Source organism: Octopus sinensis, linkage group LG23 (genome assembly GCF_006345805.1).
Source record: "Octopus sinensis linkage group LG23, ASM634580v1, whole genome shotgun sequence".
Taxonomy (NCBI): Eukaryota; Metazoa; Mollusca; class Cephalopoda; order Octopoda; family Octopodidae; genus Octopus; species Octopus sinensis.
Genome location: NC_043019.1, coordinates 2,000,314 through 2,020,282, shown reverse-complemented (window position 1 = coordinate 2,020,282; position 19,969 = coordinate 2,000,314). Strand labels below are relative to the sequence as shown.

General features: G+C 36.2%; 1 protein-coding gene across 1 annotated transcript in view; it reads right to left on the bottom strand.

The window, feature by feature from the left end:
- The window catches only part of LOC115223638 (leukotriene A-4 hydrolase-like), a 69,572-nt gene extending 49,901 nt beyond the window's left edge, over positions 1 to 19,671 (bottom strand). Inside the window, exon 1 of the mRNA XM_036512621.1 lies at positions 19,510 to 19,671. Coding sequence (XP_036368514.1) covers positions 19,510 to 19,671 — 162 coding nt within the window. The remainder of the gene's footprint in view (positions 1 to 19,509) is intronic.
- Between the last annotated feature and the right edge of the window lie 298 nt (positions 19,672 to 19,969).

The following is a 19,969-nucleotide window of genomic DNA, read 5'->3' as shown; positions in this document are numbered from 1 at the left end:
ACAAAGTGAAGACAAAAAAGGGATATTAGAAATCTGAACAGCAATGAATAAATATATAAACAAGGTAACATACGTTTTCAGTATAACTGCTTTGTTGAATGTTTATAAATTTATAACAAATAATCAAAAATATTTCGGAATCAGTAATAGATCAACTCACACAAAGAAGACAGAAAAACGAAACAAAGTAACTGATTTCTTTACTACCCACAAGGGGCTAAACACAGAGAGGACAAACAAGGCAGACAAACAGATTAAGTCGATTATATCGACCCCAGTGCGTAGCTGGTACTTATTTAATCGACCCCGAATGGATGAAAGGCAAAGTCGACCTCGGCGGAATTTGAAATACGGCAGACGAAATACGGCTACGCATTTCGCCCGGCGTGCTAACGTTTCTGCCAGCTCACCGCCTTAACATGTAACTGTCCGCACATACAAAGCTATGTTCACAAAACAAATGAAAGTAACAGAACCTTATCCATTACATGCTACAAAAGCTAGTGTGGACACCTGATTGATAACCTGAGGGGAGAACACAATAAGCAATATACATAAACAAAATCATTCAGAACCCCCTAAAATTACAAACGAATAACCTATTTAATAGCAAATTACAAAGTCCCCGAAGAGTGGCTATTCATTTGAAATATTAAACAGAACAGACGGCAGAAATGAATCTATAGGAGTGATAGAAAAGTTGCTGGTAAAACCTGTGATTATATATGACTACAGAAAGAGAAATACTAATCTAAACTTTATAAAGATACACCATACATCGCCTTTTTACTTTTGATTTCTTTTATTCCTTTCTTATTTAGCTATTTCTTAATGGCAAAAGTTGATTTCTTCATTGATACCGCACAAAATCAATACGTTTATTATTGAAGTTGTAGCCAGTTCAGAATATAATTTCACCTGATACAGTGTATTGCTTATACTATCCATAATTCCGAAATATAGACATATCCCCCATTGCATGATGTTTAAATGCGGTGAATGGATAATTATTGATAATATTTAATTGATATCTGAATTGGGAATTTCAACAAGAACCACAAACCAGGTGGACAAAGTGAGACTATTTCCTATAAACCTTAGCAATCAATCAAGATCGATATATTTCTTTGTATCTGTTTTTGTCTATAACTTTCAATGGAGTTGGACGACAGAGTTAGACGCTGTCTGGGTTTTATGATAGATGAGCCAGATGGAACAGAGGTATAAAATTACATTCGTGGAAACTCGGAGATCCAGCTTGTTTAAAAGTATCAATTGTATTAGCTCTGACACTGTAGCGATAGACGCACATGTTATGCGCATCAGTTACTATCAGAATAGTTTTACATACCTATTTATTTACTACCCACAAGGGGCTAAACACAGAGGGGACAAACAAGGACAGACAAACAGATTAAGTCGATTACATCGACCCCAGTGCGTAACTGGTACTTATTTAATACCCCGAAAGGATGAAAGGCAAAGTCGACCTCGGCGGAATTTGAACTCAGAACCTAGCGGCAGACGAAATACCTATTTCTTTATTACCCACAAGGGGCTAAACACAGAGGGGACAAACAAGGACAGACATAGGTATTAAGTCGATTACATCGACCCCAGGGCGCAACTGGTACTTATTTAATCGACCCCGAAAGGATGAAAGGCAAAGTCGACCTCGGCGGAATTTGAACTCAGAAGGTAGCGGCAGACGAAATACCTATTTCTTTATTACCCACAAGGGGCTAAACACAGGGGACAAACAAGGACAAACATAGGTATTAAGTCGATTACATCGACCCCAGTGCGTAACTGGTATTTAATTTATCGATGAGGCAAAGTCGACCTCGGCGGAATTTGAACTCAGAACGTAACGGCAGACGAAATACGGCTACGCATTTCGCGCGGCGTGCTAACGTTCCTGTCAGCTCGCCACCCTAAATAGTTTTACATACGAAGAAGTTCTTCCAAATCGTAATTGTTCCACACTTCATACTGATAAGTATAATATTCTATATGTGTATAATAATTAACTTCAAAAGTACTGTATGCTGTTTTAAGTCAATTGTTTCACTTTGGTATATATATATGTGAAGCAACCTATTTATATTCAAAATTGACGATAACTTAAAATAAATCTGAAATATATGCGACGGAAGTCGTCAATTAATAAATGTTAATAAGATTTAATCAATTCCAGACATAAATATTTAGATAGGAAGCTATTCCGTTACACAACGGATGCAGTATAATGAATTATGGCGTTTGCGATAAAATGTTATTTCGTGAAATGGAAAAGCTCGCAAAGATATATCGGCAATTGTTTTATAACAGCGTCAAAAGTCATTTGAAACAATAACAATAGCAACGAACAACAACAACAGCAACAATAACAACAATAACAACAACAATATTATCAGCATCCTGCTCCTCACCATCACGAACGATATCTACCACTTCTGCTACAACAAATGCAACAAAAACCACGACAAAAAACAACGACTATGATAAAAGCAGCAACGCAAATGCAATGAAACAAAATGGAAGCTTTCAACGTATTATATGTTGTGCTTCGCTTTATGACTGTATTGATCTACTTCCTTTCCTGTCTCCTTGCCTTTGTCAGCCTCCATCTCTCTCTCTCTCTCTCTCTCTCTCTCTCTCTCTCTCCCTTTCTCTCTTCCTTTCTATCTTTCTTTCTTTCTTTCTTCCTTTCTTTCTTTCTTTCTTCCTTTCTTCCTATCTTCTTTTCTTTCTTTTTCTTTCTTTCTTTCTTTCTTTCTTTCTTCTTTTCTCTCTTTCTCTGTCTCTCTCTTTCTTTCTTTCTTTCTTTCTTTCTTTCTTTCCTTTCTTCCTTTCTCTCTTTCTCTGTCTCTCTCTCTTTCTTTCTTTCTTTCTTTCTTTCTTTCTTTCTTCCTTTCTTTCTCTCTTCCTTTCTTCCTTTCTCTCTTTCTCTGTCTCTTTCTTTCTTTCTTTCTTTTTTCCTTTTTTCCTTTCTCTCTTTCTCTCTTCTTTCTTTCTTTTCTTTCTTTCTTTCTTTCTTTCTTCTTTCTTCTTCCTTCTTTCTCCTCTTCTCTTCTCTCTCTCTGTCAGTATATCCCAGACATTCTCTCTGTTTCTGTCTCGGTTTATCTCATATATCTTTCCATCTCCCTCCCTCACTCCATCCCTCTCTCCCTCCTCCCCACTATCTCTGTCCTTGCCAGTGATAATGTTCACACTCTTTATTGTCGAAGGTAATATAACACCAACAGATTTATTATTTGATACCTGACCAGGTTTATATGATCTATCGAGTTATCTTGTGCTTCATCGAAAATCAATTAGTCTTGTAATATCAGTGCTACACAGATCAAGGGGACTAATTAATTCTGTAAATCAACACCGAGAAAACGGAAACAGATGGAATTTATTGATGAGTCAAATTCTTTAATGAGATATATGTGAGTTAGGTATTTACAACAAAACTTAAACTTACAGTCTCCTCTAATTCTTCAAGATGATTTTATCTTGTAATAATTGTTCAGTTGGAGACGGAAGTGTTGTAATTAATATTCTAACTTAATTCACCTTGCATAATTGCTCTGGAGCGATCAAAAATAGATAAAGTTGCTAGTGGATGTATATGCATATTTTGAGAGTTATTGCGCTCTCATCAGCACCGCATCCAACCCAATGCAATATACACAATATTAAAAGTGGTGGATTCTAAATAATGCACAGGGACAAAATGTCGAAGTAAAAAGGTTTAGGCAATTAATTCAACCCTCGGAAAATTACGGCTGCTTTGTTCTGTTGAACACGGAAGTTTGGAAGGCAATGTTGGTTTTAATGGAACTGGAACGCATTCCACAAAGCATTTTATTTGGTGCTCTAATGATTGTGCTAATCCACCACTCATATAATTGTCATAGTTAGATTTATTCTTTTATTTGTTTCAGTCATTTGATTGCGGCCATGCTCTGAGCACCGCCTTTAGTCGAACAAATCGACCCCAGGACTTATTCTTTGTAAGCATATCACTTATACTATTGGTCTCTTTTGCCGAAGCGCTGGTGTTACGGAAACGTAAATACGCCAACGTAAATACGTCAAGCGATGGTGTGTGTGTGTGTGTGGGGGGACACACAGATAAACACACATACACACACACACACACACACACACACATACATACATACATATATATATATATATATATATATATATATATATACGACGGGATTCTTTCAATTTCCGTCTACGAAATCCACTCTCTAGGCTTTGGTCGTTTCGATGCTATAGCAGAGAACACTTGCCCAAAGTGCCACGCAGTGGGACTGAACCCGGAACCATGCGGTTGGGAAGCAAGCTTCTTAGCATCCAGCCACTATATCTCTATAGATTTGCTATAGAATTCAGAGCTACCACTGAAAGTTATCACGTTTTGTTTACGAAAATAATGCGATCTGAGTTAGACAGAATAGGTCGTGTGCGTATATGCATATTTCAAGAGTTACTTCTCTTTCATCAGAGCCACTTCCAAACCACCATCTATCCACTATATAGTAGTGACTAACAGAGGTACAGGGACAGAAATTTGGGGGTGAATTGTTGGGCTTTTATATCGACCTCTGTACTTTACATATACTTTATTTTATTGATCGCGGAAAGTTGAAAGGTAAAGTTGATCTCTGCGGGATTTGAGCTCAGAACATAAAAAAAAGGGACAACAAATACCGCAAGGCATTTTGTTCGTTGTTAATCCGCTGCCTCTTAATAATATCATTATTAATAAAAAGAGCACAAACTTAGTCAATAGAGACAACTATGAAATTTTAATTAATCTTACATCCGTGATGAGAAAAACACGCTGTTATCTCAATGAGCATCTCCGCTCAAGAAACAGAGGAGGATATCCTCAGGAATTTTAATTTATTAAAATTGATTAAAAATTAATAATATCACAGCATGTCTAACAGAATTTATTATCTTCACGAAAATAAAAATCATTTTTGTTTTTATCTTTACAAATTTGGTAATCTCCTCTAAATATTCAATGTCACTTAAATTAATTTAAGTCTTTCAATAATGGGGGCCTACTATAGCCCTCTTTGTCAGTATGATCCTTAATAGTGTTAATGAGTTTTGTGGATATTAATCAACAATGTGTTCATTAGCAGAGGAGTTTTCAAATATCAAAGAAGAGGTTTCCTGATTTCCGACATTCTGAAAAAAAGCATCTATACGGTCACCTGATCTTGCAATGGCTGACAAATTCCCCTTAAATCATATCAAGCCTTTTAAGCGAGAAGGAAGAAATCTTTTTGCGTTCGTTCGAAATCCTAGAAGTAGCATCCCAAATCATCTCATTCATATCACATCTTATCATCTTAGGCAAGCTCACATTACATATAGACCAAGATACATTATACATGAATGAAGTTTGTGGATGGTAATAGCTGGAATGCACTTATTTATAATTTTGCTATATCAGGGAGCAGGTTTGGGAGATAAAAAACATCATAAACAAGGATATATTAGACAATGAAGTCTCTGACATACAAAAATATAGGAAGGTGTGTTCAGAATTCCATTACTTTTAATCTAATATCTACATGGTCGTCCTGGGGCGAGGAGCTACAACACAAACAAATAGGACCAAAAGAAACAAGTAAACAATTACAATATTAGTGTCTGCAGTAGATATTAGATCACAACATTTGTTGAGCACAGTACACTAGCTTTAAATTGCTGAGATTATATTTTCAAAAACCATTTTAAAAGGACATTCTCTATAATTATTATACATTTGAATGCTGCTTAGCAACACCCATGTGTGGGCGCTTAATATATATATATATATATATATATATATATATATACAAGAAGTAAATATATGGCACAACGAAGTACCGATATTTACTGGAAATAGCGAACGTATATATACTTCTTGTATATTTTTCCCTCACGGGCTATTATTTACTGGAAAGCAATACTCTAGTATTGCATTACTAATTTATATATATATATATATATATATACACTGTCGAAAATATATTTAAGACCGATGATAAAAGTTCTATTTCTTGCAAGATATTTTGCTACTAACACCATACAAATTATTTTTATCTTTTACACCTTATGCAGAATTTATTTCTCTTTCGAATGATGCAGACAATAACTATTTTTATACAACTTGAGACGTACGCGAGAAAAGTGCACGTGCAGTTTGCGCAAAAAATGCCGGCTGGCTTGAAATAATGCCACATAATGCAGTATATTTAAGAGACCAAAAAAGTAAAATGCGAAAGAGATATTTTCTTCAAACTTGGCATGAAGGAAGGACAGACCATTTTTTTTTGCCTTAACCTCGTTTAACAAAACTAAAAAATTTATTGAAATAAAAGCATGATTAATTATTTTTTAATGAAAAGAAAACACTGATTGCTTTTTATTCAGCAGATATGATTCAGCACCGTCCATTTGACGGGGGGCGTTTTGATCGTATATATATATTTGTGCACTCACATTTTTATGTTTTCTTCGGGCGATTGATTCTAACTTTCATTTTAATGCCTTTCTCTTTTCGATGTTATCATGTTCCTAGACACTAGGACCTAGAGTGTTGTTGTGAAGCCCGGTAATTTTAACACGCCAAACCAGCATATGTCTTTAGGACCTAATCCTTCATGGAAAGGAAATGACAAATGAATGACCCATACCGTTAAATGACAAGCATTTACACTGAGAACAAACTTCAAGAAACGATGTCTTAAGAGCTGATAGAGGATATAATTACAGTTAACTGGCAAATAGCATTATTGATAGTACAAAACTAAGGAAATGCATTCATATGTCCATTTACAACATGGAAAGCAAAACGATGACACCATTCTATGTTACTCTCAGATCAAGGTCAAACCACAGAAAAATTAGATTTGTCACTGTTCATAAGAATTGGATATAATAAACGCTTGGAGAAACTCTCCAATGTATTCGCGTAATGTTTTATTTGAAGAGATATTCCAATATGACCAAGAATCGCGAATTCGAAACGACTAAATGCTACACACAGAATCATCAAATATTAATTGGGTTGGTGAACGGTTAGAGGAAATTAGGATTAAGAAGCATATCTTATAAAAATGAATAAAGAAGATTAATGGGAATAAAAACCAAGATTTTCCAGTCATTTAAGGAGCTTCTCTGTACTCAGTATGAACCAAGTCATTCTCATTCCATCTTTCTACAACTTATTGCAGAGAAAATGGAAGGATCCGAGGGATAATGTAGTTCTTGTTTCAACTCTACCAAGGAAAATAAAGCAAGATTGTTACGAACATGCAAAATGCTTTAGCTCGTTCTTTTTCTGGATCACAGCTGTCCTAGGTTCAAACAAAAAGAAGGACACTTAAGATAATGTAGTGCTAGATAAATTTTGAAAAAAAAATATAGTGAACTGATAGAAAAGTTTGGTAAGAGCCTTTATTTCATCAATGATAACTTGATTTCTAATTTTGGCACACGACTAGCAACTTTGAGCAGAGGGACAAAGTCAATTACATGGACTCCGGTATTTGAGTGGTACTTTATTTTATCGATTTCGAAAGAGTGAAAGGCAAAGTTCACACTGTCAGGATTTGAAATCAGGTCGGAAAGAGCTGGAAACAAATACTCCTAAACATTTTATTATCTTTCTGCCTTCTTGAGTTGAATAAAAATAACAAATAAAACAAAATACTAAAGGTGGGAGTATAAATCCTGTAAAGTTTACTAAATGAAGATCATTGTTATATTTCATAACCTTGTTTTTTTACTACCCACAAGGGGCTAAATGCAGAGAGGACAAACAAGGATAGACGAACGGATTAAGTTGATTATATCGACCCCAGTGCGTAACTGGTATTTATTTAATCGACCCCGAAAGGATGAAAGGCAGAGTCAACCTCGGCGGTATTTGAACTCAGAACGTAACGGCTGACGAAATATCGCAAAGCATTTCGCCTGGCGTGCTAACGTTTCTGGCAGCTCGCCGCCATATTATATTTCATAACTTTAAGTAAATTATCATATTAACTGCACCCCGACCCCGACCTTCCCACAATAAATCAGTGAATTCATTGATAGACATTTCAACTAAGAACTTGTATATATATTCAAATATGTTTAAATGTCTTTAAATTTAAGATTAAAAAAATAAGCCTAAACGAGGGCATAGGCGTTGGCGTAGGTATTGGCGCAGGCGTGGTTATAGGGGCATTCGTAGCTATAGGCGCAGGCGTGGTTATAGGGGCATTCGTAGCTATAGGCGCAGGCGTGGTTATAGGGGCATTCGTAGCTATAGGCGCAGGCGTGGTTATAGGGGCATTCGTAGCTATAGGCGCAGGCGGCGTGGTTATAGTGGCATCGTAGCTATAGGCGCAGCCGTGGTTATAGTGGCATTCGTAGCTATAGGCGCAGGCGGTGGTGGTTTAGGGGCATTCGTAGCTATAGGCGCAGGCGTGGTTATAGTGGCATTCGTAGCTATAGGCGCAGGCGTGGTTATAGTGGCATTCGTAGCTATAGGCGCAGGCGTGGTTATAGGGGCATTCGTAGCTATAGGCGCAGGCGTGGTTATAGGGGCATTCGTAGCTATAGGCGCAGGCGTGGTTATAGGGGCATTCGTAGCTATAGGCGCAGGCGTGGTTATAGTGGCATTCGTAGCTATAGGCGCAGGCGTGGTTATAGTGGCATTCGTAGCTATAGGCGCAGGCGTAACTGTGTGTAAGTACTTTGCATCCCAGAGACATGGTTCCGAGTTCAGTTCCACTGAGTGACACCTTGAACAAATGTCTTCTACTATAGCCTCGGGTCGATCAAAATATTGTGAGTGGATGTTATGGACGGAGGCTGAAGGAGTTCCATCATATATGTACACACACACACACACACACACGTGTGTATATATATATATATATATAAATACATACATAGACACACACACACACACACACAACACACACATATATATATATATACATATACACACTATCTATATCAATGTATGTGTCTTTTTGTCTGTGTTTGCACCTCCCACTATACCACTACATAACCAGTGATGGTTTGTTTCACTTCAAGTTAACTAGCGGTTCGGCAAAGAAAGAATGATAGAATAAGTTCCAGGCTTTTAAAAAATAATCAGTATTTGGGTCGATTCATTCCACTAAAAAATCCTTCAGGTCGGTGCCCCAGGATGGCCGCAGTCTAAAGACTAAAACAAGTAAAAAGTAAAAGATAAAACATATTCCAATACCTATTTCTTTACTACCCACAAGGGGCTAATCACAGAGGGGGACAAACAAGGACAGACAAACGGATTAAGTCTATTACATCGACCCCAGTGTGTAACTGGTACTTAATTTATCGACCCCGAAAGGATGAAAGGCAAAGTCGACCTCGGCGGAATTTGAACTCAGAACGTAGCGGCAGACGAAATACCGTAATTGACCGAAATACCATCATTCTAAACACTCAACATTAAACTCTTCTTTGGATTCCGGGTCCCATTGTCCAGAGATTTTTTGCACCATACATAGATAATCATATTATTTAAGCTCAAAGTCTTCGTTGTTACAGATTTCTTTAGCTCAGTTGAACCTTTTAAAATCATTGGCCTTATTCTGGCAGCTCTATTAATATCCATGGTTTTGCAGTCCTTTGTTCATATGTAATTTAGTGAAATATCCATAAAATTTGACTGCCCTCTAACAGTTTATTCTTTTAAACGTTTCAGCCTAAGGGTGTGGAGCGTGTGAACATTGATATTTAATAACTGTTCTCCAAACTACCCTCTGTTTTTCCTGAAACATTTTCGGCTCCCAGGTCTCTTCTGTCAATAATACTATTTTAAATGTATTTTGTTTTTGACTATACTACGTACTATTTGATGAATGTTACCGAAAAATTTACTTTTCGTCCACAGTGATATGAGTCGATTGATTTACTCGCATGTAAACGTTTCGTTTCGTTTTCGAAAATTAGCCTTCAAGTAATAAATACAAATGAGATTTTAAAATTTGTCTTGCGCATGTCCATCAACGTGAATCAATGATGGCAAACATCCTTGACAGCATCATCGAAATAATAATGGGGCTTTGTGGAAAAAGAAAAATACGCACACATAGAATCTAAGTACAGATCGAACATCATCATACATGCATCCATGGCGGAATACATATATCTCATAATGCTGATAAATACATACATATAAGATAGGCTTCTTGTCACATAGTAGAAAGCATTCGTTGGAAGAATCTAACCAGGTTTGTTGAAATAATTTCATAATCATACGGTGATATGTGCGCTTACATTTAGGAAATTGATTTTATATACAGTGTTAAAGCACGTATCTGAGAATAATATGTAGTATAAATAATATGTAGTATAAAATAAATAATATATAATATATAATATATAATATATAATATATAATAATGCATTATGTCGTATATAAGATTCCATAACATAAAACTGTACATTAAAAACTTCTGCTTGTTCGCGTTGTTCCTTATTTATATATGTAAAAGTATGGAAACAAATAAATCATTCTTTTAGAATTAATTTGTAGATTAAATTACTGGACAACTAAAGTTTGTGTTGAGACGTAGAACAACCAAAAAGAAAATATAAAAAAAATTTTCGCTCATAATGTTGGTAGCGAATCTCATTCTTTCGTATCGTGTCAGTTAAGTCATATGCTTTTCCGGCTATATTATTCTTTTCGAATGCATCCCCTCACTCCCCCCCCGCCACTGCAGAACAGCAACGAGAGTCCTCATATTATATTAATGATTTTACTTTACCATCTTAATGTATTTAGTATTGAATAGTGCCTTGTTTATGAAATTGACGTGTCTGTCTCCAATGCAGTAGAAATAACGAACTTGATATCAGGTGACCAAAACAAGAAACACTAAATGATAAATAAACATAGTTAATAAGAGCCCAAAGAAATGCTATCGCTTTAAAATAGAATAAAAAAATAATAGTTCGCCAAATGATATTTATTTCGTAGAAGAGACCAAGAAAAATAATCGATAGTTTCAAAGCACAGCATATATATTTACCTAGTTTTGTTTTGATACAAATTTTGTCTTTTTCTTCTCGTCCGTCTAATCTCAAGGCATGCTGGACTAATGAAAATTTAATGCATATGGATCTAAGATATTACCAACAATCCAATGTAAATACTATTATCAAGTTTCAACGAAGCACGAGAGAGGAACCTACTGATACGAACAATCACGAATGCATATACTATACACACACATATCTGCACGCATACATGGGGGTGTGCATAACCCTGCCATCCATATGAATATATATGAGTCTGTGTATGTGTGTGTGTGTGTGTGATTTATCTTTCACTTGTCTCAGTCACTGGACAACATCCATGTTTAGTAATTGCTTTGAAGGGTTTTAGCATAACAAAGCAACCCTAGTACTAAAATCAGGCACCTTCCCCATCCGTCATATCTACCGAATCGCTAGATCATAGGGATGTTGCTGGGTTCAGTTCCCCTGCATGCCACCTTGGGCAAGCGTCTCCTAATAAAACCTCGGGCAGACCAAAGCCTTGTGAGTGAATTTGTTAGATGAAAAATGAAAGTAACTCGTCGTATAAATAAATACACACACACACACACACACACACACACACACACATATATGTATATATATATATAAATATATATGTAGATATAAGTATGTATATATCTATGTGTGTCTGTGTTCGTCCTCTCATCCCTGCTTGACAACCGGTGTTGGTGTGTCTACGTTCCGTAACTTAGCGGTTCGGCAAAAAAGATCCATAGAGTAAGTACTAGGCTTCAAAATAAATCCTAGGGTCGAGTTGTTCGACTAAAACCTTTTGGTATTTTCATCACGCATGCCTTCTGTAACCGCTTCACTTAAATATTTTTTCCCTGCTTCCTCAATTACTTCTCTCACCACCTTATTCTTTTCATTAAACCGTTATATTCACAAAAACTATTATGAAAAGCACATTCACCATATTTCTCCAAAGCAGGGTCTCCTTAATCAGCGTCACAGTTTCATTTGTACTGATGGCGTTGGGCGCACCTTTGACATCATGCGCATATTACTTATGATTGTAAATGCAGCCTAAGTTATGGTGTTACCGAAACAGCTGGCGTGAAAAGACTTTACATAATCCTCTGCTGTCGTCTGTATTTTGCATTCCATATAAATATCACTGAGCGAACATACATCCATGCGTGTATATATATATATATATATATATATATATATATATATATATATTATATAAGTATATATATATATATTCACACACATATCTTTACCACGTACACATGGTGTAGCTTCCCACTATTGGTAGAATCAATAAAAAGGTACTCCATCAAGCTAGCAATAAATATTTACAGATCAATAATATATATATCTTTTATCTTTTATTTGTTTCAGTCATTAGACTACAACTATGCTGGGGTACCTCCCCTAGCAATTTTTAATCGAATGAATTGAACCTATTAATTCTTGTTTTAAGCCAGGTTCTTATTCTATCGACCTCTCTTGCCGAACCGTTAAGTAAGGGGACGTAAACACACCAATCACCAAGGGACACTAGGGAAAACACAGACACAAAGACACAGACACAGACACAAACACACACACAAACACACACAAACGCACACAAACACCCATATACACAGACACTCACCCATACATATTTACATAAATATATACAACAGGCTTCATTCAGTTTCTATCTATCAGATCAACTCACAAGTCTTCTGCCGAAGCTACAGTGGAAGACACCACCCCAAATCAACACATTCTTCCGAGCTCGGTCCCACTATATATATGTGTGTTTGTGTGTATGTATGTATGTGTGTATGTATGTATGTATCTCTCTGGGTGTGTGGATGTATGCATGTATGTATGTGTGTGTGTGTATATATATATTTGTATATATATATTATATATATATATATATATATATATATATATATTACATATATATATATATATATATATTATATATATGTTATATATATTATATATATATATATAATATATATATTATATATATATTATATATATATTATATATATATATATATATATATTATATTAAATTAGAGATAAAACCACTATTAAGCAAATCAAACAATGAAACAACATAAGCCAATACATAAAATTAATTAATTTATATTATTTTAAATATATATCAAAAGTATAAAAAGTTTAAAAAAAGATAATGAGTAAAACACTACGATTGTTTCATGGCTGTCCAATTCGTAATAATTCGAGTTATGGTTACAGTCAATCTTCAGGTAATTGAAATATTTATCTTAGCGAGGTTTAGCAATATATATATATGTATATTACAGTGTACATTTAAACAAATAAGGAATTCACTCGTGGGATTCAACACGCCAGAAAGAACTGCTAGGTTTTATAACCACAAAAGTAGAGATAAAATCTGACAGGAACGAAATGAAAAAATAAAACTCTTTACCAACTAGATGGTAAAAAGTTTCTATCTTTTCATTTCGTTCCTGTCAGATTTTATCTCTAATATTGTGGTTACAAAACCTAGCTGTTCTTTCTAGCGTGTTGAATCCCACGCGTGAATTCCTTATGTGTTTAAATGTACTCTGTATTTTATGAGTAATACTTAATTTTTGGACTAAATTTTTACACGCTAGGCCACTGGAAGCGAAAATTTCTATTAATTTCCATTTCCCTTCGATATGATTCTATATATATATATATATATGCACATATTTGCATACATGCCCGCATACAGTTACACACATGTAAATACACATATACATATACGGAACATTTTGGCCGCCAAAAGCAATACCAATATTGAAGTATATCTATCCCGATTCAAAAATATTCTTTGCCTAAGTGTAAACAAGATACAAGAAGAAGTTTGCGCAAATGAACGAATAGACGCCTCGACAGATTTGCTCGAAGGCTCGAGCAACAATTCAAAATTTTGTAGCTATAATTACGGCAGCAAATACATTGAAATCCTTCTGCTAATTAGAAAGAACACAAATAGACAGCACGTTTTGTACTTTTTCCAATATAAAAGCAGAAAATATGTAGGATGTAAAAATAATCTCAAATTATCTTGAAATATTTCGAGTAATATCACTTCAAGTGAAATTGTTTCAGTCCCTGGTCTTAATCAGAAGTTGTCTAACTGTTCGTTCATTTAGTCGATCTTCTTCAAATAAGCCCGGGCATGGCATGGCTGTGTGGGTTAAATGCTTCCTTCCCAGCCATGTGGTCTTGTGTTCAGTTCCAATATCGGGTCGGGACGCCCTTCGGTCACGACACTGACCATGGGATTGCACCTAGAAATTTACCCTCCCAGTCACAAGTCTGGACAAGGTTGTTTATGGAAGACCAGCAGTTGCCCATGCATACAGCACCCCCCCCCCCTCGCCACACCACCAGTGTTATCCAAGGGAAAGGCAAAGGGGCCGATACAGCTTGGCACCTGTGACGTCGCAACTCATTTCTACAGCTGAGTTAATTGGAGCAACGTGAAGTAATGTGTCTTGCTCAAGAACAGAACACGCAGCCCGGTCCGGGATTCGAGCTCACAACCTCACGATCATAAGCTCGACACTCTAACCACTGAGCCATGTATGTATGTATATATATATATATATATATATTATATATATATATATATATATATATATACAATATATATATATACAAATATATATATATACAAATATATATATATATATATTATATATATAATATATATATATATATAATATATACACAGTGTGTCCAGAAAGTCTTGCCCGATCATATATGTACAATAAATTAAAAATCGGGCGAACTGTCTGGACACCCTGTATGTGCGTGTGTGTGTGTGTGTGTGTGTGTGTGTGTGTTCGTGTGTGTCTGTGTCTGTGTGCATGCGCGCATGTGTGTGTGTATGTGTGTTTGTCTTATTGCGTTATGTCTGTAAACACCACCACCGCTTGCCAACTAGTGTTGGTTTGTTTACGAGTCCGTAACTTAGCAATTCGGCAAAAGATTCCGATGAAATTGTACCAGATTAAAAAAAATAATAATACTGAATGCAGTCAGTTCGACTAAATTCATGTAGGGAATGCCCCAGCATGGTCGCAGTCCAATGGTTGAAGCAAGTAAAATATAAAAGATACCTCTTATTATTGTAACAAAAAAAAATTAATTGAAAATTTAGATAAAAGAACAATTAAAGAATAACAAAACTTCATTTAATTAATCGCATTATTATTGACTGTTCAAATTTCAAATTTCATTACGTCACCATGTATAAAATATCATGTATCTCCTTTTAACATTAATTTAGATTGGATATTCAGAAATAACAAAAAGAACAAGCAAAAATATAAAAACAATATTTTTGTTAATCACATTAATTTCGGCTTCTAAGTATGTTAATTTCATCGCTGTATTATACATTTGACAGAAAGTCTTATTAAATAGAAACGCAAAATCTGACACAAGTTCTAATTGGAAATCATGTTTGGCCGATTTCCGTAGTCTGTGTCTGGATATTATTACGATTCGGTTCGACTATGTGATGTTGATAAGACACAAAAATGGTGAAACATCGATGTCCATCAATCCTGAATGTGATCTGGGGTGGATTATCTCACCTGTCTATGACTTTCAGGTGTTTTAACACCCGGTGCATGGAGGGAGTATTCGCCTCCACGCCATTTCGGAGCCTACCGGCAAAAACGGTGTATTTGATCGTTAAGTGTATGTGGTCCTTCCATTTCATATTTGAAGACACGCACGCACACAAACACACATGTAACAGCCCCGTGTGTATATAAACAAATTTACATTTGTTTGCTGGTTTTAGAAGCGTCGAATGTGTATCGTATGATACAGGCAAGAAAGTGATTATGTCGAACGCACTATCGCCGTTAAAATATCGATTCGAAAACATGATCGTATGATGAAAGACAAAATCGACCTCGGCGGAATTTGAACTCAACGGAACTCAACCTCTTTGTTTATATAAGGATAGGAATATTAAAAAGGGTACGTGGGAAAACTCATTTAAATAAAAGTGTTCTGAACCCCACTGTGAAAAGGTTGCGAACCACTGCACCAGATGCTTATGATGGTTAGCGCTTTTCTATTTCAAAATGTTCTTCCCAAATTCTTGGAATGATGCCTTGCTTTTATGCTAACATGGTATAATTACTCCGGAATTATCTATTAATTATCTTTTCTGTGGATTAGATGATCTCCAGGGTTTCCTCTAGGCATAAATTGCACACTTGCGATGTTCTATTGCGTGGTTCAGTGTTTTATTATTATTATTATTATTATTATTATTATTATTATTATTATTATTATTATTATAAAGATCAGTTGGTCGTATGCTTCACTCCATTCTGTTGTAGCCTCCATATAACGTTAGATAATGATGTTTATATTGAAAAATCCCGTAAGATGTTTGCCCAGACGATTTTTCATGGCGATTTTTCATGGCTGCGATACTACTAATGTATACGTAGTTTTGAGTACTCGTATTGACTTCACATTTGTAAATTCCATTCTCTATCATGCAGATGTTCATTCCTTGTTCTGCCTGAAGTTACATGATATATTATCTTTTCCAGTTCTGGATTCTCAGGTTTTGCAAAAGTCGGCATTACTTGAAACTTCGGTCCTTGTTGTGACTTGACACTTGCTCACAGTGCCATGCAGCGGGACCGAACCTTGAGCCTTGTGGTTGGGAAGCAAGCTTACTACCATACGGCGACTGTGCAATGTGTGTGTATTCCTCCCTGTGCCTATGAAATCTTGTATCCCTGCCGTAAAGCTTTATTTCCACACACGCCAGCTTAATTCAATTCGTCCTTACTCGAAAGACACCTGTTGTTATGTCCTGTTATCATTTTTATTCTATTTGTGTAACATTGTCCGTTTTTTTCCCGTCCTTGTTTTTGTATACATTCGCTGCTTTCTTCCAAGGAAACTAATGCTCTTAGTTTAGTTTTTCCTTGGGGCTGGCCAGATTGGAGCAATATCGAGTATAATCAGCTGAAATTGCGAAGATAATCTGGTACTCGATTGAGGAAAGAAAACTTCCCTCTTTGGCTTTTTTGTATCGTCTATCTGAATGTTTTGTTGTCTCATTGTTGTATCACCTAACTGTCCGGATGTTTTGCGTCCTTGTCCCATTTTGTATTATGTATATATATATGCTTTATTCCTAAAGGGGCAGTCTCATTTCAAGTGCAACTCGCCACAACCATAACACAGTTTGGGCGTTGTTTGTTTTATTTTTCGTTTGTTATAAGTTGACATACTTCTACCAGTTTTTGCAAGGTTATTTCAGTGTCTTGTGTCAATTTTGTTAATATTATCGCCCGCATTTCTTCATCCTGACTCGCAGTTTGGCCTTGGACAAATATCAAACATTTAAATATGTCTGGGGACAACCTCTTCTAACTTGAATTTTTTAGCAAGCTTTCTTTACAATTCCTGCATATACAAGAAAGTCATCAGATTCATTTTTTAAAATTTAGGCATTCTTAACGTATGTTGAATAGCGAGCTCTTTTCACTGAATATATTAATTGATATTTTAATCGTTTCTTCAAAGCGAATTTCTGGCGGTTTTTTTGGTAGAATAAAGTTGCAGTATTTGTCGTGGTCTGACGGAGCTAGTTTACGCAAAAGAAGTCTTGCCTTCTTTTCGTTTGTCCAGCCTTTTCACTCCTCTTTAAATATTTCTTCATACCTTCAGTATTATGAACAAAATATAATCATAATAACTCTATCAACTGCTGGTTTAGCTGTTGTTGTTGTTGCTGTGGTGGCTGTTCACGGTATTCTTGCTACTTTTGTAACAGCTGCTGCAGCAATTCTTGTTGCTTCACAACAGACGCTAGTGCTTCTTCCATTTCGAAAGTCCTACGAGTGTTCGTAACCTTGCTACCACTGTTATAATGACAGTGTTACACAGTGGGAGGTATCCTCGTCGCCACTGATATGTCGTACGACTTCTGGTCGTCATTGTTATATCTCAACTGTTATAAGATCAAACGTTCCTGATGTTCTCTTATTACTCTTCAACTGTGTATCTTCAACAAGCATTCCACGATATCTCTATTGAATAATTCCTACGACCTGTACACTATGACTACGCACATGACACTCGTTTTATCTTTATTACCTACATATAGCCTAAAGAAGAAGGGACATTACGAAGACATAACACAAAACGTGGGGTACATAAAACGAATAAATGAAAATGTGGATAACAATAAGAGCGAATAAAAAAATGTAATGGTTTACGAGCCCCCCCCCCAAAGCTCACAGCTCCATTTAACTGCTATTACGTTCATATATTTATCATTGTTATTTCACTTTAAAAATCGATATGTGTTTCCACCAGGTCATCGAAGTCAACAGTTTTCGGCATGTCTTTATACTCAAAATACATTTCTGTGTTTTTTTATTTCCTTTCCGAACAAGTCCAGTCGCATCTCTGCTTTTCTGTTTCCAACCAGTAACGTTCTTCTATCCTTACTAAACCACTTTTCATCCATTCTCACCCATGTTTTGTTCATTTTTTTCTTAACTTTTATCAATTTCTTCATTCTGTGTGTACGAAATCATTCATTACAAATTTCGTCTGTCATGTTCTTCCACCTTTTCCTTCGTCCTCCTCTCCTCTCCTAAATATTCCTCCACTAAGACGGTTACGTCATTCTCATAACCTGTTGATGGCTCTGGTTCTGTAGTTCGATTCTCTCCCTTATTTTCCTCTTTAACTTTATTACTCACTTCCTTTTCTTCTTTTCTTTTTTCATGTTTTTTGGTGGCGACTCCACCCTTACACGCTTTCTATTAGTCACCATTTCTTCTTTTGTCTCTTCCACGACTACTTCCTCCACCTCTGTCTGTATTTGGTCTTTTTTATGGAGACACCTTGCTTGCACGTCTCCCCTATTCCTACAATTGTAACAAATTGGGGTCTCCCCTCTACCACGACTCTCAGTCTGGTCTCATCAAGGAGTACCAGCTCTTCTACTACTTTGTGGGGATCTGGTAGGGAAATATGGAGTAAGACTTCAAGTCCATACCCCTACCAGTTAATTCCTCTTGACGTCTCCACTTTAATTGTCTCAACCTCCTCCTCGCAATTGAAGAGGATGGCTACCACCAGCCACGCCTCGTCTATCTCCGGGGGCACTCTCCCTATTCTCACTCTAGCGGCGCGTTTTCCGCAATAGGTAGGCAAAAATACCCCCTCTTTGCAGTTCTGAAAGGTACAGTGGAGTGCATTTTTGCTTCCTCGTCACTTCCGAAGCGCACCTTCACTGTACCGAACTTCCTTCCACGTGTGTAAAACGTGGCTACATCCTTAATTACTGTTAAAGCTTCTTCAATTTCTTCAGTTGCGGCTATTTCGACTTTTTTTTAGACTCTAAGTTGAGAGATCTGTAAATTACTTTTCGCTTTTCAGCCCTCTGCACTGCTTCTGTTGGTTGTAATAACCGGAGGCGGTCTCCATCCTTCTCAAATAATGCATTGTGCTTCTTCAAATGCTTGTTGTTAATTTCAATTTCCTTCATTTGCTTCGTGTCGTCAGACAGGCTTTTGCCTGCTGCCATAGCGTAGCTTCCAGCTTCCATTCCCAACAATGGGTAGAGAGGGATTTCGATAATATCAACAATAAAACCAACAGGTTTAACAATAACAATTTTAAATAACAATTTTCAAGCAACAGACTCAATTTCACTCGCCGCTCTTACGCCTTTCCTCAACCAATTAACTAACACAATTCGCGCGCGTTTGACACATGTGAGATTGTTCTGCACATGCTCATTTATACTAACTAGTATAGTTCACTTTATTTCATAGAAATTTGCCATAAAGGCATTACAAAGAGTAGCTTGCGGGCTAGACATA